The sequence below is a fragment of the Pipistrellus kuhlii genome, unplaced genomic scaffold (genome assembly GCF_014108245.1).
Source record: "Pipistrellus kuhlii isolate mPipKuh1 unplaced genomic scaffold, mPipKuh1.p scaffold_m20_p_15, whole genome shotgun sequence".
In the NCBI taxonomy this organism is placed as follows: Eukaryota; Metazoa; Chordata; class Mammalia; order Chiroptera; family Vespertilionidae; genus Pipistrellus; species Pipistrellus kuhlii.
Genome location: NW_023425460.1, coordinates 8536159 through 8562631, shown reverse-complemented (window position 1 = coordinate 8562631; position 26473 = coordinate 8536159). Strand labels below are relative to the sequence as shown.

Below are 26473 nucleotides of genomic sequence, written 5' to 3'. Positions count from 1 at the left end.
TCTTAATGAAGTTAGCAATAAAGGGCTAGCTCTCAATCAAATTTCCATGAAGAAAATGAACAAAAACTATATTAACTACTACTCCAGTGGAGTTGTGCAGTTTGTAGTAACACGAGAAATATCACAAATTAACATTAGAGTTATTGAGAATACAATTTTTATTTTCTGACAACGGAACTGAGATCTTAGAATTTAAAAACTTTCTTTTTGCAATACTTAATTTCCAGTTATTGAGGTCAGGAAACGTGTCTACTAAAATTTAAAATGTTAGATTTAAAATGTTAGATAAGCTTGTAAAAAAACAAAATTGCAGCTTTTGTATGAGTTTCATGATTTGTTTCAAAATATGTTAATCTTATACTAGGGAAATCACTTCAACCAAATAGTCAAACTACTCTATCAAGAGCCATCACTGGCAGAACTAGGGAGCTATCAGTTTTCCAAATTGGATCTCGTTAACTCAGCACCAACCAGTAACTCACAGTTCTTTCCGTGAAGTTGTCTTTCAAACCTTCCCTGAAGACCCTAGCTGATTTGGCTAAGTGGATAGAGCATTGGCCTGCGGATTAAAGGGTCCCAGGCTCCATTCAGGCCAAGGACACAGGCCCTGGCTGCGGGCTCAATCCCCCCCAGTAGGGGGCGTACAGGAGGCCACCAATTAATCATTCTCTCTCATCATTGATGTTTCTATCTCTCTCCCTTCCTCACTGAAATCAATTTATTTGTGTATGAAACCCTTTCAGTTTTCTTTTTCTTTTCTGAACAAAGGGAAAGGGTATAACATTTTTCAAGCTATTAAAACTCATCCTTTTTCTATTAACACTGTTACAAGTTTTATTGAATGCTTAAGATTTTAATTTGTTTCAATCAAATTTTTTTAATTCATTTGTCTAATGTTTACAATATAATAAAGAAATAGAGGGCAAGGGAAATAAAGAAAATAAAAGCAGATTTGTAGATAAATCAAAAAAGAAGACTTCATCCAGAATAAAAACTTGAAACTGCAATTTCAAAGCATAGCTGTATTTCTCACACATGCCAGTGGTGGTAGCAGACAACACAATAACACATAAAATAGAACATAAATAGGCTACAAGTAGAAATTATTTGTCTACAGAAAAAAATATTTTTACTTATTTAAGCATTTATTAAGAGACTGAGGGAAATGAAATTGTGAAAAGCCAATCAAATTTAAATTTATCTTAAACTTTAAAATTTCCTTTTTGTTTTTGCTTTAAACATTTCCTAATTATAACACCAAAAAGAAAGTGTTAATCGTGACTAAGAAAAACATCACATTTATTGCTACCCGTTTTAATAGAGCAGGGACCCTTGGAGGGCTGTCAAAAGTAGCTACAATAAAATGTAAATTAAGTTTTCATATTACATTTTTTGCTATCCAACCACAAGGGAAGAAATCTAGACTTAGAGTTACTGTGCATAGTCTATAACATTCACAACACTCGTCTATTTAATCTGTAATGGGCTTTCAAAAAGTTAACCCAGTATTTTACACAAATATTTACTATTAAAAAAAAGTTAAAAAAAAATATATTCAATGAGCCAGATTACAGGAATGCTTTACGTATAATTCTTTTTATTTTCATGCAAAATAAAGGCACACTTAATAACACCCTTTTGATTTTGACTTACAGGATTTAAATTTAACCCCTTATAACAATAACTTAATATCTAATGATACATTCATGTTCAGAATGCACAAAGTGCAGCAACGGAATGCAGCAAACTTCAAAACAAGGTGCTACAAAGTTGCTTCGACATCAAAAGGCAGACAAATGTCTGATAGAGTAATTTAACATACTTTTACAGACATACAGCTAACCTAAAGAAAGACAGACAGATTTAGGAAAGCAGCTACATCTGCAGAGGAAGGAAACAGCATGTTACAGACAGTTGATTATACATAGAACATTTGACAAACACCACAGAAAACAAACTTTGGCATCATTTACCAGGGTACAAAACCTTGCACAAATCTTTTAGCAAGTAAGTGCATAAGTAGTGTTCTGGGCCCAAGCATATTATTAATTCTAAAATTAAGTATCTGATAATAAAAGCATAGTTAATACAATTATATAAATTTTAAAAAATAAGAAAGTTGAAATTACATTTCCATTTTAGTAATATAGCATATCCTAGATTCACATTCTGAAACTGGGACTTTTAAAAGAAAAGAGTGCATTAGATCAATAAATAAATAATTAATTAAATAAATATTTCAGACATTATGATAGGAGCTGCTCCCATATCATTTCATGAAAAGCTAAGACTATTATTTTCAATTGAAATGAATACACATTGTCAATTTTCTGCCCTGCTCAGGTTATTAATCAGATACTACTTATCATATAGTATTCCACGTATGTCAGCTGCTGAGACAGGAACTAAAAAGCAGAAGGAATTCCCTGCATGCATTATGTGTATTGTTAGCAAAAGAGTGAGGTGTGCCCCAATCCATCTGAGGCACAGCAAGTTGCATAACATCATTACCACTTTGCAGGGTCTGCCGTCCTCCCGCCAACACTCCGCTAGGCAACATTCCTGTGGGAGTCAGACCTTTGAGTGTCAGCACACTTTCACTCTCCTCCCTATAGCAGAAAGATATAACAGACATCAAAGGCATCCAATAAGTGCTTAGTTTAAAAGAGAAGATGGGTCCAGATATAACCCATGCATATAATTTATGATATGCATTACTATTACCATATTTTTCTCAATTGCAAGATATACATTTTCCCCTATTCTAAATGCTTCAGATATGAAGCTGTACTTCACTACTGAAGCATATAGTTTTTTTATGAAAAACTTTATTAAATAAATATATTTACCATATATTTATCATGGTAAATATATTTACCATATATTTATCATGGTTTATCATCAATGGGACTGACCCATTCATGTGAGCCCTTCCTAAATGAGCCTCAGGAAGATAATTTGTAGCTCCAACAAAAGGGACTTCTTATACAGATGAGCAAATTAATAAAAAAACACTCTAAAAAGTGCCCCTTCCTTCTTAGTTTGCTTTAATTTTCAATGTGTAGATTCTTTATCACTAAGGACAAGAGATACCAAAGGTGAATAATAATAATCACAAGAGCCAAAAACCCTAGTTTCAAAGGGACCTGTGTTCCCCTCTTCAATGTGTAAATGCAGAACTTATTTATAGAGAGCATACTACTACATTACTTTTAGATGTCAAACAGAACACTGCTTGTCAACAAAGCACAACACAAATAATTTCTCTGAAACAAATAATTAGAAAAATGTATCATTACCTGAGAACAGAGAAGACTCTTGCCATCTTGCCAATTGCTCGAATTTTGTTTCTTATGATTTCTTTCCGAGCAGCAGCTGAACCTACTTTCAATGGAATAAATAAAGACTTAGGTTTAGGGCATTCACTTGCACCATTCTATTAGCCTGTTTCACACTCATCTGAACCAACACCAGGCCCCCTGCCACCAGCTCACATGTAGAAGACTAGATAAACTCATGCCAAAAAGCTTCTTACTCCTTTAATGTTTAGCTCGACATTGATCTAATAACTGGGGTCTGATACAGATGAAAATGAAAAGTAATCCATAAACTTCATGACGCCCACTCTACTGAATATTAATAAAACGGCAAAGGGAAGAAACTACAACCCAACTTGTATCACAAAACAAATGACAAAAAAAGATAACAACCCTACAGTCTTTTATTCTCACGAGAGCCACTGGCATGCAGACTAACAGACAAAAATGGGTAGTAGCCTGTAGTTTTCTGTTTAACTATTATAAAAGCCTTTGGCATGCAGGCTGGAAATATCTCACTATACTATTAGGTCTAGTAATAATTAATGTCGTTTTCTAATACTTTTTTAAATCAAATTTATTTAAACAATACAACAAAATTTAATCAACAATATAGTTGCCGTTGTTTTCTACTACTTGTGCCCAACGCTCAGGAAGCATTTTAATCCCTCTGTTGTAAAATTCTTGTGATTTTGATGCAAAAAATTCGGTCAATGCATTTTTGAGGCATTCTTCATTATTAAATTTTTTTCCAAGAAGAAAGTTTTGCAAAGAACGAAACAAATGGTAATCGGAAGGGGCAATATCAGGAGAATATGCAGGTTGAGGGAGAACTTCCCATTCCAACTGGCGCAGTTTTTCAGCAGTGATTCTTGCAGTATGCGGTCGTGCGTTATTGTGGTGAAGAATTACGCCCTTCCGATTAATCAGCACGGGTTCTTTTTCTCTTAAAGCTTGGGCTAACCTTTCCAATTGGGCACTATACACTGCACTTGTAATGGTTTGGTTAGATGGTAAAAGTTCATAATGAAGAATTCCTTTAAAATTCCACCAAACACACAACATCACCTTTTTCGCATGCAAGTCAGGTTTTGGCGTAGGCTGCGGAGCCTCATTTTTGTCCAACCATTGAGGCCGCCTTTTCAAATTAACATTCAGCACCCATTTTTCATCTCCGGTAACAATTTGCTCTAAAAATGGCAAACGGTTTTGACAAGAGAGGAGCGAACTGCAAATTGTGACTCTTTGATTACGGTTGTTGTCGGTCAACTCATGAGGAACCTATTTTCCAAACTTTTGGACTTTGCCAAGTGCACGCAATTGATTGGAAATTGTTTTTTGTGAACAATTTAAAGTTTTCGCAAGCTCTTGTTGGGTAATTTGAGGATTTTGCACCAAAAGAGCTTGAAGAGCTTCTTGATCAAAATTGGACACACGGCCTCGACCACTCTTGTCATCTAACGAAAAATTTCCCTCGCGAAATTTCTCAAACCAACGCTGGCATTTTCTGGCACTAACTGCATCTTGACCAAGAGCACTACAGATGTTTTTTGCAGCCTCACTTGCTTTTCTTCCTAATTGGAACTCGTAAAGCATGCAGTGCCGAATATGCTCTTCATCCGCCATCTTCTTAGCCCTAGTTTTGCAACAAAAACCAAACCAAACACAAACTTTTTCAAGCAAAACTTGTTAATTGCACTTCACACGTTCTGTAGATACCACGTGTTTGAAGGTTATGTCAATACAAGTCAACGCCAAGCAAGATTTTAAACGAATGTTTTAAAACGACATTAATTATTACTAGACCCAAATATGACAAAATAAACTTCCTTGCTCTCTAAAAATAATGATATGAAGCCATTACTACGCAGGTGACTCAGAACTAAGGGCAACGTGCATCTCAACCTCATAAACTAGCTATCTCCTAAGGTCATGCAAATATATACAAGTTCTCGCATCCCTAGGTGAGTAAGACACAAGGAGAGTGAGCAATGAGAAAAGACTCCCTAAAAAATACCTAAAGGATCACCAATACTTCATTTCTTTTATTTTTTTCTTTGCCTTCTCTCTCTCCTTCCTTCTTTCCTTCCTTCCTCCCTTTTGAGAATTTCTATGACTTTATTTGAGCCAAAAATGAGGACAATTGCTGAGGAGCAGATCTCATATGCTCTCTAATGCTTCATTTCTAAAGGGTTAGTTGTGCTGTCTATCACTGATACAGAAGAGAACATACCAAAATAACTGAATATTTAGCTGATGAAACACTAAAAAAAACAACATCAATCTCAGTCCTGTCATCTCATATTCAGCATCTAGAATCACTCGGGACCCAAGAGTATGGTTTCTTAGAACTGTGCTTCAGCATGATGAAAACACACATAGGGAAGCACCATGGTTGAGGAGAAAGTTAAGGAAAGGTTAAAGACACTGGACCAAAAGGGGCCTTAGGTATACAATGGTCTGAACAATCATAGTCTTCTGGGCTAGAGCAACTCACTTAAAATTCAAGCATCCCACAAACATATATAATTAAAAACTATGATAATGACTGGACCTTACTGCAAGGAAACAGAATAGACATCCAATTTCAAAGATGAAAACAAGACACATTTTAGAGAAAATAGGCTCCATGACCATCTTTATGATGCTATAAAGGGCAATATTATGAGTACTGAAACTACAGCTTTTACAAGTCCAAACTGGTATTGGTACCATGGCACCACACAGGTATTTTTAAGATGAAATAAAACAAAACAAAAAAAAACCTAAAAGTCTCAGAATTGTACAATATTAGAATTTGAAAAAACATTAAAGATATTGCAAAGTTAAATCTCCTCATTTTATAGACAAATAAATCAAGTTTACTAAGTATTTTACCCAAGGATATAAAGTAAGTCTGATTCTCCTAAAATAAATTAATATATACATTTTGTTTTAAATTTGACAAGATTTTTTAAATAGCTAGGAGAGGGGTATGGTGATGGCTGTAATAGAGTATATTGAATTTTCAGTCTTAATTTATATACCTGTAAAACTGAATGCTATGTAAACTAGAGATTTAAAATTTAAAAATTCACTGGAATATAAACGCATTGTACAAATCAGGGTTTTAAATCAGTCTACAAACACATCATGCATAATATTAAAGTAAATGCCCACAGTAAAATTACTTCGGGGAATAGACAGACAATCCAACACCCCTAATCATGCAGGGAAAAGTACAAAACATTACAAATAAGCAAAAGAATGAAATTTAAAAACAAGAGGAATGAAAAAGAGGGGAAAATATTTCCATGCACAGAAAGACAGATATCTTGGAATATGACTTCTAAAACATCAAATTCTAACATAGATAAAACTTAAACTAAACTTTCACAAGGCCCAAGAGGACTCTGCATAAAGAGTACTCAATGAATGTGCTGACTTACATGGACATGAGGACAACTTATGAAGTCATATTTCAAAACAATGTTACTCTGTCTGGTCTGTACCTTTTTTATTGCCATATATGAGCCGTTCTTCAGATGGAGAGTCCAGAAAAAAGGAAGTGAATGATGAAGAAAAGGTGGTTGAGACAAATAAAAAGATAGAGATTTAACTTGGCAGTGGTACTGAAGAATGAATGTAGAAAGAGAGAAAAATGAAGACCCTCATATTTGAAAATTGAAAAATGTAGTATTGTAAATAAAAGAGGGATGCCACTGTGTAGAGCTCTAAAGGAAAGATTTCTTAAAAGATATGTGTTCAGAAGAAATTATGGACAGAATAAGTATAATACTTGGTGAGAGTAGACAAATTAGGGACAAAAATACATGTGAAAACACATAAGACTGATAAAAGACTGTGCTAACAACAATTGCACATTTATATTGATACTCCTAAAGAAATCTATCACTCATGGAAGTATGTTAAGTGAAAGGTAATGACACAAATATGATACAAACTCATGTGGTTCTTCAAGGACACCAACATCTGCAAAATCTGTAGTATATACAGAGAAATGTAGGTAACTTTATTAACTACCTCAGTGGAAAACCTCACCCACTCCCAATGAAGGAAAGACTAAGCTCCCGCACTTCATAACAAGAGCACACAATTTCTTGAATCTGAATTGTAGAAACTTTGCTCACACTCAGGATCAATAGTATGTGCTTTTGGTTCCTAATAGAATCTGAAAGTTTGAGGGACATCTTTTTGCAGAAATAGTTAACAGACTGTTTCAAAGCAAGTAACAGCTCTAAGAGTAGGCAGCAGAGATGTTTCATCTGGGCTCTCCGTATCTTCCATTCTAATGCTGAATGAGATACATGATTCCAATGATAGGAAATGCAGTTTTAGTATAGTAAAATTATAGTACATATGAGTTATGTATTTTCTTTACCAAACTCAAGATATAACAGTAATCAGTGTTCAAAAATTCTTTAATAATTAAATAATACCTCTAAAATGAATGCTATATACATTTATACTTGCAATGTTTATGCAAATATTTGACTTAACAATAACCCCACACATACATTATTAAACAATACAGAAAACCAAAGACTATCACTTAAAAAGAAAAAGAATCTTATTCCTTCACCCTTTTTCAAACCTGAATATGCAAAAATTACTCTTTCCTTCCTGCCACTGGGAAATCTCCAATCTTGTTCTCCCTCTTTTCCCACAGAAAAGCTAAATCGTTACAGAAATCCCTGCTCAGCCAAGTTTTATTTTTAAGTCGGATTTCTCCCCAGGCCCAGTCCATAGGATGGTTCCACTGCTGAAGAGAAAAAGGAGGAGAGGACAGAAGACATTCTATCATGGTGAAAGGAAAGAAGAAAAGATGGACAGAATTATGGGGGGAAAATGAAGAAATACGACTAAGAAAGGAAAATAAACCTACTTCCCAAAGCTCTTTTCCCTTTCCCAGCCCAGTATCTATCCTAATTTTATCCCCTTTTCCTCATTCCTCACTGTTCTTCCTCCCCTAAACCACTCATTCCCTCATGCATACTCCAAGAGCCACACTCTTAACATTTCCTTGGAGTCCTTGCTTCTAATACTTGAGTATAAGGTGAAAAAAAGAGGAATTCATTATATTTTCTTAAAGAAACACTGTCATAAATAGTGCTACCAATTTTTAAAATTACTTAAGAGTGGGAAAGAATCTTCATCCTCTCTATTATTCCCTCAATCTACGAATGAGAAGATCCTGAGAAGTTAGGTAACTTTTCCAGGATTACACAGCTAGTAGTACAATGGTAGCTCTGAGACATCTGACCCACTGGTCCTTTTCACACTGCCTCTTTAATAATCAAATGTGATTCATCCCTGGAGTGTAAAAATGATATAACAAGTGCATGAATAAGCATAATTTATTACTGATAGGGAAAATATTGATAAGACACATTAAACCTCAAAACTATACTACTATTTTATATTTCCAATCGAATTCCCAAAAAAGATTTATATTCATATAAATCATAGGTATTTAAACCACATACAATCCTAGATTTAACCAGAAAATGTTTTTTCCCTTTTATTACAGGAAGAGGACTGAAGCATTACCTCTCATTGCTCCTATTTAACAATATTGATGTAATTTTTAAAGAATAAAAAGAAAAGGAAACAATATAAAAAAAATAATATCAGCTTTTTGCAAATGACTTAAGAGAAACAAAATACTAATTACCATAGAAAATAATTTTTCTGACCCAAGCTGTTGAACATTAGATAAACCCACAAATATGTAATTTCTTTATACACAGAAAATTATGCTCAGAGACAACCAGTTATAATAGTAATAAGAATATAAAATATTAAAGTATTAATTTAACTTGAGAATAACAATTTTTTTCCCAAAGGAAAATGGTAATTTTAAGTGGAATAATTATGTATTAAATATATTAAATAAGATATTATAGTAAGTGAACTAATTATATAGAGCAAAAGAGCTTGATCTTAGTTTGGAAAACTAAATTTTTAAAAAGCTTCCTAGATTTAGATAGTTTTGTATTGTTTTTGTTAATCCTCACCCAAGGATATTTTTCTGTTGATTTTTAGAGAAAGTGGAGGGGGAAGAGACAGAGAGTAACATCAATGTGAGAGAGACACCTCAATTGATTGTCTCCCACACGAGCTCTGGCAAGAGCCAGGGATAGAACCTGCAACCGAGCTATGTGCCCTTGACCATAATTGAACCCAAAACCCTTCAGTCTGCGGGCCAATGCTCTATCCACTGAGCCGAACAGTCTAGGGCTAGATATATAGTTTTAATATAATTGCAATGAAAACTCTTACTAGGTATTTCACAGAATTTGGAAAATTAACACAAAAGTGTATCTGAAAATATTAGTGGGCTATGTACCAAAAATTATTTCAGTCATTATATCAATACCTATAACATTACGAAGTAATTACCATTATCTTCATTTGGAAGATAAAAAAATTGAGGTTCAGAAAGGTTAAGTAACTTGCCTGAGGCCACACAGCCATTATAAGGAACTAGAATCTGAACCCAGACCTGGCCTTAAAAAAATGGTAGAACAGGGAAAAGAAATGCTTAATTAAAACTATTTAAAAATTGTATGGCCCAGCCAACATGGCTCAGTGGTTGAGCATCAACCTATGAACTAAAAGGTCACAGTTTGATTCCTGGTGCGGGCACATGCCTGGATGCCTGGGTGTGGGATCGATCCTCAGTGGGGGGCATGCAGGAGGCAGCCAATCAATAACAATCTCTCATCCACAGATGTTTCTATCTTTCTCTCCTTCTCCTTTCCTCTCTGAAATCAATAAAAATGTTTTTAAAAAATTGTATGGAAAAGAGAAATATGAAACATGTTAAAATTAAAAACTTGTACACAAACATGAAAAAGAGAGATAGTCAAAATAAGGAAAAATTAATACTATTCAGTAAAGCTCCCCCCCAAAACTGACATAATTTATTTTACTCTAAAAAACTAGAGAGAAAAAAAGCATATCTCTGCCTGTCACCAACAGATGGCAATTGCAGACACTTGCACACTGACGCTTTGAACAGACAGGCTTACAACAGGGTTTAAGAATCAAACCTGGTTAAAAAAAAAAGTGCCTTGAAACCAAGAAAGAGGCATAAGTAAACACCTAACCTGTTGCCTTGTACAACAATTTCAAAACCCCAACTGAAAGGTATAACGGACATCATCCAGAACCACAGGAAGGCTGGCTGAGTGGAAATTCTACAACTAGAAGGAAAGAGAAAAGCACACTGAGTCTCAGAGGAGCTGCAGGAAGCAGAGGTACTGAGGCGCGCACGGAGAGGACTGGCAACTGAGTGCGCGGCTGGCTTTCTCAAGTTGGAGGGAGACAAAAGCTCCAGACTGCGCTAAACTCCAGTTCTGGGCAAGACTCTGGGGACCTAGACTCATTCAGGGAGAAAGTCTACAGCGGGCGGAACTTGAGGGTGGCTTTCTCTCAGAGGTCCTTGCAGCAATTACCATAAGACAGAGACACAGGGGCCTATTAGGGCAGAGCTGATGAGAAACCAATGCTATCTACTCCGCCTTGAGACTCTACCCCATTCAAGCTAAGAACAGAGGCTTTGCAAGTTTTTCCCCATAAGGGTGTCTCCAGCACTGAAGTTCTCCCAGTGTAGACACAGCTGATCCTCACAGCCAATTGGCCTGGAGGTCAATTCCTCCCAGTGATACCAACAACAATCAAGGCTTAACTAAGAGACTGTACACACAGCCCACAAAGGGGTGCACCAAGAGTGTCCACCTAGATAACTGGGGAGGCTGAGCCACTGGGCCTTATAGGAAACCTAGCACACAAAGCCACTCTATCAACTCAGGGAAGCAGCCAAAATGTAGAGACAAAGAAACAGGTCACAAATGAAAGAAATAGAGGAAAGCAAACAACTGGATATAGAGTTCAAAACCACAGTTATAAGGTTTTTTCAATAATTTTCAAGAAAAGGCCAATAAATTGGGGAGGGAGGGGATGTGTGGGATGGAGAAAGGGGGGCAAAAAAAAAATCAATAAAATAAAAAAAAGAAAAAAAAAGAAAAAAAGGCCAATAAATTTAGCAAGACGCTCAAGGATATGAGAAAGGACCAACTAGAAATTAAACATACACTGACTGATTTAAAAAAATTCATACAGAGCTCTAACAGCAGACTAGAGGACTGCAAGAATCAAGTCAAAGAATTGAAATACAAAGAAGCAAAAAACACTCAACTGAAAAAGCAAAAAGAAAAAAGAATGAAAATAGTGAAAGGAGCCTCTGGGACAACATCAAGTGTACCAACATCCGAATTACTGAGGTGCCAGAAGAAGAGAGAGAACAAGATACTGAAAACCTATGTGAAGAAAACTTCCCCCACCTGGTGAAAGAAATAGACTTACAAGTCCAGGAAGCACACAGAACCTCAAACAAAAGGAATCCAAAGAGGACTACACCAAGACACATAATTAAAATGCCAAGAGCAAAAGACAAATAGAGAATATTAAAAACAGCAAGAGAAAAACAGTTACCTACAAGGGAGCACCCATACGACTGTCTGCTGATTTCTCAACAGAAACTATGCAAACTAGACGGGAGTGGCAAGAAATATTCAAAGTGATGAATAGCAAGAACCTACAACCAAGATTATTCTACCCAGCAAAGCTATCATTCAAAATTGAAGGGCAGATAAAGAGCTTCACAAGATAAGAAAAAGCTAAAGAAGTTCATCCCTGCCAAACCAGTATCATATAAAATGCTGAAAGGTATTCTGTAAGAAGGGGAAGAAAAAGAAAAAGGTAAAGATAAAAATTATGAACAACAAATACATATCTATCAACCAGTGAATCTAAAAATCAAGTGAATAAAAAAATCTGAGGAACAGAATAAACTGGTGAATACAATAGAATAAGGGGCATAGAAAGAGAGTGGACTGACAATACTCGGGGGGAAAGAGTGTGTGGGGTGCAGGAAGAGACTGGACAAAAATCGTATACCTATGGGTGAGGATAGTGGGGGGTGGTAAGGGCAGAGTGTGGGTGGGAACTGGGTGGAGACGAGCTATGGGGGGAAAAAGAGGAGCAATTGTAATAATCTGAACAATAAATATTTATTAAATTAAAGAATCAAACCTGTTTGTAAATAGAGAAATATCAAAATAGGTTTTATTCAGATTTTACTTGATAAGGGGTCAACTGAAATGGATGGTTTACACTGTTAGAAAAGTAGACAGTAATTTCTTCCCTTAATTTCAATGAACTGTAAATTAAGCCAACTATAATTTCTTTCTATATAGCCACCAAGCAAAATAAGTAAAAATGAGCAAAATCCAATGAGGTGGGCCTGTGGAGAAATAGATTAATGGATTCATTGCTAGAAGCACTTCACACTGGTTCAATTCTTCTGCAAAGTAATCTGGCAATTCATAGCTAAAATTTATATTCTTTACTCTATAATTCTCTTTTAGAAATTTATTCCAAGAAAGAAAATAAAAATTATTGTACAAATATGTTTACTCATAATAAGGATAACTTAAAATTACCCAAATGCAAAAACAAAAACAAAATTAACTATGAAAACTATTATATATTAATAAACTTAGAAAAAGTTATTAAATTTTGCCATTATACAAACCATGTTTAATGCATGGGAACATTTTATGTACTATTTATAACTATGAAAAGTATGCTACAACAAAGATATGAAGGGATATGGAAGAAAATAAAGTTTTTAGCTTATAAGTTATTTATGTCCTTATTTATTCAGTGAATTAAGTTTACATAAATATTTAAATTTAAAAGTTTAAAATAAAAATTTCAAAACTAAAATAAAATGAATTTTGTTTCTGCGGTTTTAATTTATACTACAAATGCACATTAGGTACATAGGCTGGTTGGCTTTCATAAGAACTAACAGCCATGTACTGGTATAACTTTGTTTCTATGGAAAATATGCTTTCTGAATCTCAAACTAAACATGTGATTTCTTAGAATATAACAACTCACTGATAAGTTGGGACAGCCTACGTTTCTTTTTGGAAAGAAGTAGTAACAACAAAATTCTGATGCACTAAGCAATATTATGACAATAAAACAAAGAGAATTTTTATCCTTCCTTCTCTAGGCAGTGTCTATATTCATGAAGAATGACATCCTTTTACACCTTCAGTTTTCCTCTCCTTCTGTTATTTCTTCCAAATTCTTTCCCCAAAATTTACCTTCTTCCCCATACAATCAAAAATAAAATCATTGAAGTTATTTTAAAAATCTTAAAATAATATCAGAAAAAGTGACCATTGCTTATCAAATGACATAGTCATTTGAGATCAATGACTATATTTTGCAAAATAGTGTGTACTAAAGCTGGCAGTTCAAAAGATATCATTTCACAATGAAAAAATAGTAAAATGAATAATCATACCATCAAATTGGTCTTCACCTTCAGTCATCAGTTCATCATCAGAGCAAATACTCAGAACATTTACCAACATTTCTGTCACTATTCCAAAGGAAAAAAGAAAACACAAAGTTACACATTTACTGCTTATATTCAACTGTCTGTATATGTATGTATATATATATATATATATAAATATTCATATATAAATACAGCAATTATTTATATAAATGGTCAAATGATTAACCCTAAACTAACACATTCTGGTAGCAGGAATGTCAAAATTAAAAGACATAAAGGCTTTCAAAATGAAAGAAATTCAAAATTCTATGAATAACAACTCTGAGAGAGGATTCTTTATGGAATAAATTTTAGGTCTCTCAGAGGAAAAAAAGACCTATAGAGATAAAAAAAATCTACATATATACATTTAAATTCTTCACTTATGGATTTAGCATTAAGGAGTACAAAAAACATCATAGCAGTTTCACTGTTGCAAAAAAGTCCTAGGACCCAATCTGTTTTGTGTTTTTTTAATTATTTATTTTAATTTAAATTCTTTATTGTTTAAAGTATTACACGTTTAAAGTATCTCCCCCCCCCCCCCCCCCAATTGACCTCTTAAAGTCTGGCTCCAACAACTCTCCTGAAATTTAATTCTTAAGATTATCAATGACTAACAACCTGAACCCATGATCTATTTATCATGGGTTCTTAGGCTTAATCTACCTTTACCATTCTATATATTTTTCTCTTGGTTTCCAAAATTCTACTCTTATGGTTTTTCTACCTTTAGACTATCCATCTACCCGCAAATTTGGATATTCTGAAGATTCTCTCTGCGGTCATGTTCTTTTTATATACTCAAATTTCTTAGTGATTCTATCTACTACAATATAGTTTAAAGTATCAGCTTTTAAAAGACAATTCCAAATTCTATATCACCAGTCTTGATCTTTCTTTCAAAATGGATTTCCTTGCTGGTTTTATTGGCAACCATCTTAAACTACTTGTATGTTGTCTGTTTCTCCTACTAGAATGGAAGCTTCACGAGTGCAGGGTGCTGTTTTGTTGGCTGTTGTATCCCCAGAGCCTAGAACAGTGGCCTGGCCCATGATAGGCATTAAATAAATATCTGACAGATGAGTAAATAAAAAAAAAAGTGCAATAAATTTCAATTAATAAATAAAAATGTCTATCCAATCTTCTGATGGCACCTAAAAATGGACAGCTCTGGGATTCATATATAAAAGTCCAACCCCCCGGCCGAGACCGGTTTGGCTCAGTGGATAGAGCGTTGGCTTGGGGACTGAAGGGTCCCGGGTTCGATTCCGGTCAAGGGCATGTATCGATACGTTGGTTGCGGGCACATCCCCAGTAGGGGGTGTGCAAGAGGCAGCTGATTATGACTCTCTCTCATCGATGTTTCTAACTTGCTATCTCTCTCCCTTTCTCTCTGTACAAAAACAATAAAATATATTTTAAAAAAAAAATGAATTCCATTTTTAAAAAAATAAATAAATAAAAAATAAAAGTCCAACCCCTACTCTCCAAAAAGCTTACTAACTACTGAAGAATATATATGGTGTGTATTATATATGCATGCCACAGAAGAAGGATGAGCACAGCACTATACTATAAGTATATATAGGTATACCAAAGATATGCTAGGGCAGTAGTCAGCAAACTGCAGCTAGTGAGCTACATGCGGCTCTTTGGCCCCTTGAGTGTGGCTCTTTCACAAAATACCACGTGCGGACATGCATGTACAGTGCTATTGAAACTTCGTGGCCCATGCACAGAAGTTGGTTTTTGGCTCTCAAAAGAAATTTCATTGTATTATTGATATTTGGCTCTGTTGACTAATGAGTTTGCCGACACTGTGCTAGGGAAAGGAAAGCTTTTGGTAAGAGTCATGAGGTAGGGGTTTACTCAGGGAAGGACAGATAAGACATTCTAAAACAAAAGTTAGAAAAACATGACATAGTTATATAGATCAATGGAATACAACTGAGTGTTCAGACATAAAACCTCACATTTAAGATCAATTGATTTTTGACAGGGATGCTAAAAAAAATTAGTGGAGAAAGAATAGTCTTTTCAACAAAAGGTGAGGAGGAACTGAATATTCATATGCAAAGAATGAAGTTGCACATACCACTTCACATCACACACAAAAATTTACTCAAATTGGATCAAAGACCTAAACATATCTGACTAGGGGCCCGGTGCACAAAATTCGTGCACTGGGGAGACGTGTCCCTCAGCCCAGCCTGCACCCTCTCTAATCTGGGACCCCTCAGGGGATGTCCAACTGCCGGTTTAGACCCGACCCCAGTATCAGGCCTATACCAACAATCAAACATCCCTCTCACAATCTGGGACTGCTGGCTCCCAACTGCTCGCCTGCCTGCCAGCCTGATCACCCCTAACCACTCCCCTGCTAGCCTGATCAATACTTAACTGCTCTCTGCCAGCCCGATTGCCCCAAATTGCCCTACCATGCCGGCCCTATCTCTCCCAACTGCCATCCCCTGCTGGCCTGGTTGCCCCCAACTGCCCTCCCCTGCTAGCCTGGTCACCCCTAACTTCCCGCCCCTGCAGGCCATTCCCTACAACTGCCCTCCCCTGCTGGTCTGATTATCCACAACTACTTTCTCTGACGGCCATCTTTGACCACAAGGGCGTGGCTACCTTGTGCGAGGGCATGAAGATCAATTTGCATATTATCTCTTTATTATATAGGATAAGGGATTTGCATCTAGAATATATAAAGAATTCTTACAACTAAATAATAAAAAGATAAATAATCCATTAAAATGAATAAAGAATTCAAACAAACATTTCTTTTTTTTAAGTATAGTTTTATTGATTTCAGAGAAGAAGAAGAAGAAGAAGAAGAAGAAGAAGAAGAAGAAGAAGAAGAAAGAGAGAGAGAGAGAGAGAGAGAGAGAGAGAGAGAGAGAGAGAGAGACACACATCAATGATTAGAGAATCATTGACCGGCTGCTTCCTGCATGCCCCACACTAGGGATCAAGCCAGGAACCCGAGCATATGCCCTGACAGGGAATCAAACCATGACTCCTGGTTCATAGGTCAATGTTCAACCACTGAGCCATGCTGGCTGGGCCAAATAAACATTTCTTTAAAGAAAATATTCAAATGGCAATAAACACATGAAAATATACTCAACATCATTATTCATTAGGAAAATACAAATCAAAGCTACAGTAACAGATAACTTCATATCCACTATGATGACTATAATAAAATGATAAATAATAAATAAGAGTTGATAAGGAAATGAAAATATCGGAACTATTATACACTGCTGGAGGGATTGTAAATGGTACAGCTGCTTTGGAAAAGAGTTTGGTCAATCCTCTAAAGCACATGTGTCAAACACAAGGCCCGCGGGCCAAATCCGTCCCGCCAGGCCTTGCAATGTGGCCCACACCGCGCTGTCATCACTGCACTCCGCTGCATTTCCATCACAATGACAGTTTATGACTGTTCAGTAAACCATTCGGCCCGCGATTTAGGCTGGATTTTAGATTTTGGCCCCTTCTCTGATTGAGTTCGACACCCCTACTCTAAAGGTTAAACATCCACATGACTCAGCAATTTTACTCCCAGTTCTATACCTAAGAAGAATGAAAACATATCCATACAAATACTTGTACACAAATGTCCATCACAGCATCTATATATATAAAAGCCAAGCAACTGGAACAACCAGCCACTATGATGTGCATTGTGGCTGGACCAGCCAGAGGACGGGCTATGGGAGGTTGGGGGAACCTCCAACCCCCAATCTCCCATGGCCCGTCCTGCAGCCAGCCCAGCCCTGATTGACTCCCATCGGGGCAGGCCAGCTGGACCCCGCCCATGCATGAATTCATGCACCGGGCCTCTAGTTATTCATAATATTAAAAAAGTGTAAACAACAAAATGTCCATCAGCTAATGACTGGATAAGCAAAAAGTGGTAGACATACAACAGAATATTATTTGGTCACAAAAAGGAATGAAGTATTCATGCTACAACAGGAGTGAACCTTGAAAATATCATCGAAAGAAGCCAGTCACAAAAGACCACATATTGGTGGCATGTTTCTGTTTATATAAAACTAGAGGCCCAGTGCACAAAATCTATGCACTCACAGGGGAGAAGGGGTCCCTCACCCTGGCCTGCACCCTCTGGCAGTCCAGGAGCCCTTGGGGGATGACCTAACGGTAAGCCGTCCGTCGGACATTCTTAGGGCTGTCATGGAGGTGGGAAAGGCTCCCGCCATTGCTGCTGCACTCCCCCTTTTAGGAGCACATTGATCACCAGGGGCAGCTCCTGTGTTGAGCACCTGCTCCCTGGTGGTCAGTGTGCATCACAGTGACTGGTCGTTCTGCTGTTTGGTTGATTTGCATATTAGACTTTTATTATATACGATGTTCAAAATAGGCAAATCTATGCAGACAGAAAATAGATTAGTGGATGCTTAGGGCTGGCAAGGAGAGGCATGGGTGAGGGTGAGGGAGCGAATGAGGAGTGACTGCTAATGGATATGGGGTTTCTTTGAAAAATGATGAAAATGTTTCAAAATTGATTGTGTTAATAGATGTACAATTCTGTGAATATAGTAAAAAAACAATGAATTGTGCAATTTGAACAGGTTAACTGTACAGCATATGAATTACCTCCATGAAACTATTATGAAAATATATAGAAAAAGTGTGAAGGCATGAAACTTAAAAGGAGCACAACACATTTAGAAGATTGGCTGTTCTGTGCTGTGTTATGGCTGGAACATAGAGAATATGAAATAGAAAGGCAAGAAATGAGGCTAAAGAGAAAGTAGGGAAAGTCCAAAAACCTTGTGTGACAGGTTAAAGTTTATCTTTAAAGCTACCAGAGGAAGAGGAAGCTGACGAGTAACATAAAGGATGTTTGAGTGCTAGTAAGAGCCCAGCTGGCCTACCTGGAATGGCTCAGTGGTTGAGCATTGACCTATGAACCAGGAGGTCACTGGTTCCATTCCTGGTCAGGGCAAATGCCCGCATGGTAGACTTGATCCCCAGTAGGGGGTATGCAAGAGATAGCAAATCAATGATTTTCTTTCATCATTGATGTTTCTATCTCTCTCTCCCTCTTCCTTCCTCTCTGAAAACATTAAAAGAAAAAAAAATGTGTGTGTGTGTGTGTGTGTATGTGTGTGTATGTATATATATATATATATATATATATATATATATATATATATATTTATTTATTTATTTATTTTTTTTTTTTTTTTTAAGAGCCCAGCTAACACTAGAAATCAAAGGGTGGTACCTATTTATATGGCTGTATAAGTATCTTCAGCAGTTCTCTATACCCTGGCTATAAGAACAAAGAATGCATGGCTGGACTTTACTGGGGCTGAGTTATAGGACAAGCGAAATAGAAAAACAAGAGATAAAGGAGTTTGAGGGTGTACGAAGAAGGAAGAGAGGGAAGGAAGGCTCTGACTAAAAAGAACAGACGTGGTCAAAGGCTTAGTGATTCCAATGAAGCTTATATAACCAGAATGAGGGGTTACTCTAATAACAGGGGTTTTCATTAGAGGGTGTCATAAAACATCCAGGTTATTTTTAACCATTCCCTCCCCTTAAACATGCATTAATGTTAAGTCTCACTGATTCTACTTCTACAATTCTTACAGTTCTCCCCTGCTTTCTATTCCTATTCCGACCTGAGCTTCATTATGTTTCCATTTGATTCTTGATGTAGAAGCTTCATAACAGGTCTCCCAACCTTTAGTCTTCCTTCCAGTCCATTTCACCAAAATAATTTTTCTAAATAACTATCATGGTCATATTCTGTTTCAATTGTTTCCCATCATTTATTAAAGTTCCAAATTCTCTGTATGGTGATCAAGAGCCTCATGATCTAGTCATGACTTAGCTTTTCCTTATTTTCCTCTACTGTCCTCCATTCATCTTACTAGCTAATCAAACTGAACCCCTCAACATTTGTCAGTGACCTTATGCTTTCTTGCTTTCAGACTCAGGTTCAGGAAGTTCTCTTACCTAGAATTCTCATGCCCATATGTACCAGCACAATTCTACCATTTTTCAAGTCCCAGACCAATGATACCTTAATCTCTCTAACAGATATAATCTCCTTTCTCTCTTAATTGCTATAAAACTATGCTTGTCTAAGACTGCTCACTGTATTATAGTTTACCATTATGTAGCTTAAATGCCTTATTAATCTGCAAAAACCCATATCTTACTTTATTTTTGTATCCTAAGTACCTTGAATAAAACACACTTTCAAAAAAAATCTGGTAAATGAATAAATCTTACAAGTATGACTTTCTATAGAAGACCACAACTTAGTGAATCCTCTAGAATAGGGGTGTCGAACTCAATCAGAGAAGGGGCCAAAATCTAAAATCCAGCCTAAATCGCGGGCCGAATGGTTTACTGAACAGTCATAAACTGTCATTGTGATGGAAACGCAGCGGAGTGCAGTGATGACAGCGCGGTGCGGGCCACATTGCAAGGCCTGGCGGGACGGATTTGGCCCGCGGGCCTTGTGTTTGACACATGTGCTCTAGAACAGAGGTTCTTAAATTTGAGCCAATAAACCCGAGGGAACTAACCAATTGACTTCAGATCTATGAGTGTCCTGAAAATGTTATGTGTATATACAAATGTAAGCATATTTGCACATGAATTTTTCTGGGTCAAAAGTCCCTAACTTTCATCAGATTCTCAAAGGGTTTTAGCGCAGCCAGTGTGGCTCAGTGACTGGTTGACCTATGGACCAGCTGGATTCCAGGTCAGGGCACAGTTGGAGGGCTCGATCACCAATGCGGGTGTGCAGGAAGCTTGATTCTCTCCCATCACTGATGTTTCTATCTCTCCCTCTCCCTTCCTCTCTGAAATAAATTCTTAAAAAATGGTTTTATATTTAAAAATTAATGTTTGTGCAGTTACCTTAATCTAAAAAAGAGTTCTTACTATAAATGTTTTTCCATTTTCTAAAACATTTATAGATGCAAAAAAACCCAGCTGAGATTTGATTCAAAATATCTGAAGTGTGGGATGGAGAGCAATAAATGGGGATATAAATGACACAATATTGGCCATGATAACTGTTAGAGTAATTGGCTCATGGGAACTCATCTTATGAGTCACTCGGCCTTTGTACATGTTGAAAATTCCAACTTTATTTTTTAATGGGGGGGGGGGGGGGGGAAGTCCCCAAAAGGTTAAAAACATGGCTTGAATCAAAGTTTAGAATTAAACCAGCCTCTCAGGAAGGCTCTGGCTTATGTTATTTGCTTTCCAGGAACTAGACCAAAGTCACACTGACTTATTTGAAGTAGAATAAATGAAACATCATTTGCTGCTTTCAATACCAAAAGAAAAGTTTTACTAGAATCAAGAAGGTAGTTAGGCTATCTAAACCATTAACATGCACTAAAATGGAGAAATATATGAGTTTGAGAACATTTTCTTATTGTGCTCAACATTGTATATAATATTAAATTTTAAGCTTCACATTTTTATTTTTATTTATTTTTAATATTTTTATTGACTTTTAGAGAGAGGGGAATAAAGAAGAAGAGAATCATCCATCAGCTGCCTCCTGCATGCCCCCTACCAAGGATCGAGACCACAATCCAGGCATGTGTTCTCACTGGGAACTGAACCAGCAATCTTTTGGGGCACAGGATGATACCCAACCAACTGAGCCACACCAACCAGGGTCTAAGCTTCATGTTTTTAGAAAAACATGAGTAATTTAGAGCAGACTCATATATCCAACAAAAATGGTCAAGATAAATACTTCCTGATCTTATGATAGACTAGAGGCCAGGTGCACGAATTCATGCATGGGTGTGGTCTGGCCGGCCAGCCCCAATTGGGGCCTATCAGGCCAGGCCGGCTGGCCAGGGGGAGGGGACGCAAGCGTTGGCTGGCCTGCCCCACCCACTGATGAAATTCCAGGGGGCAATTTGCATATTAGACTTTTATTATGTAGCACTAGAGGCCTAGCGCATAAAATTTGTGCATGGAGGTGGGGGAAGGGGGTCCCCCTCATCCCAGCCTGCACTCTCTCCAATCCAGGACCCTTCAGGAGATGTCCAACTGCCAGACTACCCTCTCACAATCCTGGACTGCTTGCTCCTAATCACTCGCCTGCCTGCCTGCCTGGTTGCCCCTAACTGCCCCCCCTCTCCCCACCAGCCTGATTGCCCCTCACTGTCTCTGCGTGCCAACCTGATTGTTCCTAACTGCCCCCTCTGCTGGTCTAGTTGCCCCAACTGCCTTCCCCCTGCTGGCCTGGTTGCCCCTCACGGCCCTCCCGCCAGCCTGGTTATCCCACGCAGCCTGCTGTTTAGTTGTTTGGTCATCTCTCACTACCCCCCACCCCCCCCCACCCCGCCGGCCTGGTTATCCCACGCAGCCTGCTGTTTAGTTGTTTGGTCATCTCTCACTACCCCCCCCCCCCCCCCCCCCCCGCCGGCCTGGTTATCCCACGCAGCCTGCTGTTTAGTTGTTTGGTCATCTCTCACTACCCCCCCCCCCCCCCCCCGCCGGCCTGGTTATAGGCAGCCATCTTGTGAGAACATGAGGGTTAATTTGCACATTACCTCTTTATTATATAAAATATAAGATGATTTAGAGTGGCAAAAGAAAGTCCTGGATGGTGTGGCTCAGTTGATTGGACATCGTTCTGTATATCAAAAGGTGGCAGGTTTGATTCCAAGTCAGAGCACATGTCCAGGTTGTGGGTTCAGTCCCCAGTCAGAGCCCATGCAGGAGGCAACCAATTAATATTTCTCTCTCTTTCTCTCTCCCCCTTCCTCTCTCTAAAAGTAAAAAATTAGAGTGGCAAAGAAGAACAAATGATCACCTAGTTGCAGACTTCAAATGTAGAAATACTGACAAAAATCTATTCTCCATCTTCATTTATGAGCGTTCAACTGAAAATAGATGAAATTTTCTCATTTTTCAATAGGAATGAGACTACATGATTGTTAACTTCATCATGAGCTCTAAAATTCTGTGATCCTGGTGTTTTGGTGGGTTTTTTTTCCCCTTCGATGTCTTGGTTTCTTATAGATATATTACTTGAGAAAAACTATTCTCAACTATTTCTTTCCTTGTTTAAACACGTATAGCAAAATAATTTAAATTAGGTATAAATATTTCCTTATTGTGGAAGCATTAGAGAATCAAATTAGAATTTATAAAATATCCATATTCCTTTTACTTTATCCTTCCTACTCTCTCTATCCCACATTCTACTGATATTATCCCATTTAATAAAAGCCTAATATGCTAAGTGTCTGACCATTCTAACATTCACTATGATGTGCACTGACCATCAGGGAGCAGACACTTCAACTGGTAGGTTAGCTTGCTGCTGGGGTCTGGCCATTAGAGACTGGGTGAGAAGGGTCAGACAGGCCCTGGAGCCCTCCCGTAGTTCCTCCAAGCCCTGATCATGCACTGGTGGGGTCCCTAGACCTGACCCGTGCCCTCTCTCAATCCTGGACCCTCGGGGATGTAAGAGAGCTGGGTTTGGCCTGATCCCCACAGGCCAGGCTGAGGGGCCCCAGCAGTGCACAAATCCATGAACCAGGCCTCTAGAATTAGAATGGTTGAGTTGCAATCTAGTGTGGAGATAGAATGAGCAAGATGAATTCTTAAATTACTTTAGCCTGATGATGCTATGATTGAACTATTTCTCATATTCCAAAGATAGAAGGTTATAGTGTAATGCATCCCTTGCACCTAAGCCCTTTACTGGCCCCCTTCTCAAATGCTAATGTGGGTAATTCTATCTCTATTAATTTAATGCTGACCTATTAAGTAACTGACAAAGACCAAAGGCAATCTAAAAACAAACAAACAAAAAAACCACCTGTTTGACATGAACGGTTTAAGAATTAACTCTAAATTTTAGAATCAAAAATTGCCAGCAGAAATATCACATCTAAAAACAGAAAGTAACATTTTCAAACATGTAAGAGGTGAGAAAAAACAGAGAATATTATAGAACAAAATGTTTTCCAATCATGTCTGTACTCTCATACTCTTCCACATATGGAAGCTAAAGCATTGCCTGTGGAAAAATTAACACAAAACTGGAAAAGGAGAACGTGATAAAGTAAGCTTAAAAATCCTGTAGAACAAGAACAAAATATAGAAACAACACTTCTTAAATAGCATTTATCTTCTCTTTAAAAGCCTATTAAGTATATACCAATAGATATCCTTCTAAATTATTAGAGAAGCACTACTAAAATTGCATACATACATGTTTTTATATGAAATATTAAGTTTGAACCTGAATTTTTCTTTATTTTTCTCAGAGTACAGATCTGCTATAAAATGACTAACACTGCCCAAAACAAGGCCTATTAAGTTCTCCTATGAATTGCTGTGACATCTCCAAAATTGTTCAAACATACAACAGTGTCTTTTACAAAGCAAAGCTATCCCTCTACACCTTCCTAAAAGATTTAAACTAAAGAAAAAAAAGATAGAAAACCCAACAGCTGAAGACAACATTGGGCTATTTATAAGTCTTCTCCCAATCCCCCAGACACACTCCCATGGAGGCTGTAAACAGCTACGTAACTAAAATATCTCTGAGGCCTTCACATCCACACCCACTGACACAAGTAGAATTGTACCCACAATGAAACTAGACTTCAGCTTCTTTAGCAAGTATGTGCCTGCAATAGTAAACTGGAGTAAATGTAACAGTAATAAAACAATTATTTAAAATTAAAATTATACCTTTTTCTCCAACAAATGGTAAAGACCATGTGAAGACATCCATAAAATTGGGCAACCAGTAAGGATGTGGAGAACAGTTAAATTGTCGAATATTCATCACATTATTTTCATACTTTAATACAGCAGCTGCAAGATAAGTATAAATGTCAAATGTAACAATTTGTGTTTAGCTCCAAAAGTCTAAAACATATAAAAGCAGGAAAATATCTTTTTAATGGGGTGAGGAATCAAGGATGAATAGAATGAGGGCTAGTAGAGGGAAGTAAGCACTAATTTTTAATAACACTTTTTTAAAAAACATTTTTATGTAGAGCATAGTCAGATTTTATTATTAATAAATCTTCTATTCTTTTTCAAATGTTTGTTTTACTTTATAGTCCAATGATAAATAGGCACTTTTATTAAATCCAAAATTGTGAAAACTCAATTTATAGAGGAAACACAGAATGGCAATGAACAATTTTCTAGGTTTAAAAGTTCACTTAAGTTACAGAAATTTAAGAGGGTCTTTTTAGTTGTAGGCAACCTAAAAAGGATAGCCGAATGGTAATAAAGAAAAACAAAACAGAAAACAAAAAAATGTAGTGTGAAACATTTTATTTATAAATGTAAATATACTAATTTTATTTAATATGGAAAATCAAGTGAAACTACTACAAAAAATAATTACTTCATTTAGAAAAATAAACACAACCCACTAAAGTACCAGAAAAGGGAATATTAAAACCAAATAACTCAAAGATAACATACTCATCTCAATTTTAGTTATCTTTCTAATGTTTCAATATGTTAATATAAATAATATCTTAAATTAATTGATGTATGTTAGATGAACTAGATTCTAAGCTACAGTACATACTAGCTTCACAATGCTTGGTAAATTATTTAATTAATCTATTTTTCACTTATAGAAAGGTCTAGTATGTCCAACCTGCCTATTTCAGAAGTTTGTTTCAAGATCAGAAAATAATGTATTTTGCATGAAGATATATACAAATATAAAATACTTTGCAGATATTAAAATTATGTGGATACATTTTTTTTCATTTGAATAAAAAGCACAGAAACGCAAGTGTTAAATTCCAAGATTTGAGATTCTGGCTAATATAGAATCACAACTAACATGTTTGTTTCTTTTATGAAATTCCCATGAAATAAAAAGTATTTTAAATTTAGCCTCAGAAATTAAAAGCTGATACCAAGCTTTCAGCTTAAAAAAAAAAAAAGAGAATCTAGAAAATTGTCTTACAGAGAGAATGGAACATTACAAACATACGCATACCACAGAAGCACTCAAATCATTAACACTATGTACAGACTCAAAACTACCAAGAGACATTTGATTTTGACAAGACAGATTTAATGGTTTGCGTTTCTTTTCTGAGTACTAAGAAAAGGGATCCCTTAACTCCTGAGTCACACTGGCAAAGGACAACTGAAAGGCAGCAGTCGAACGAGCACGGAACACTAGCTTCGCTAACACTGACAAGGGGAAGTCACAGTTGAGAAATGAGGGCACTAGAAGAAAGTTAAATGCAGCATTTGATTCTGTTCTTGAGAATGTGATCAAAACTTAAGATTGGCTTCTCCTAAAAAATGAAGACATCCCTCATTAGGTATCTTTACAAAAGTTTAAAAATTTACAAAGCAAAATATAATTTTAAATATTTTAGAACTGGCATAATTGTCAGAGGCTGCATTGATACCAGCTTCTAAAGATGAGCAACTCAATTAACATACATAGTTTGGCTGATTTGATAATTAACGCAGTATTAAGTTCCTTGCAGCACATTCTGTACCAAAGTTATTATACGGCATTCTACAGTTGACCACCTCTGGCAAATGTTTTAATCTTTTAACCATCACCTCCAATCATCCAAAGAACTCTTCCTCACTCGGCCTCTCTCCTGAGCTCACACCAGGACCCGTATTTAACAACGGCCTCGTTATCCCCTAAATGTACTCTTATGGTCCGCCCTTTCCTCCTGGCACA

The 26473-nt window shown here is 36.8% G+C and overlaps 1 protein-coding gene across 7 annotated transcripts in view; it reads right to left on the bottom strand.

Moving 5' to 3' along the window:
* PPP3CB (protein phosphatase 3 catalytic subunit beta) overlaps positions 1 to 26473 on the bottom strand; it is a 56049-nt gene that overhangs the window by 5545 nt on the left and 24031 nt on the right. For 2 of the 7 annotated variants that reach the window (XM_036437766.2, XM_036437771.2), the window contains exons 9-13: positions 24481 to 24606; positions 13705 to 13782; positions 6809 to 6835; positions 3300 to 3384; positions 2512 to 2609 (exon numbers count right to left, since the gene is read on the bottom strand). In XM_036437766.2, the coding sequence (XP_036293659.1) occupies positions 2512 to 2609; positions 3300 to 3384; positions 6809 to 6835; positions 13705 to 13782; positions 24481 to 24606 (414 nt within the window). Of the gene's footprint in view, positions 1 to 1577; positions 1882 to 2511; positions 2610 to 3299; positions 3385 to 6808; positions 6836 to 13704; positions 13783 to 24480; positions 24607 to 26473 lie in introns of those variants that run through there. The other 5 variants (XM_036437769.2, XM_036437773.2, XM_036437770.2 and 2 more) reach the window with 3 other exon arrangements.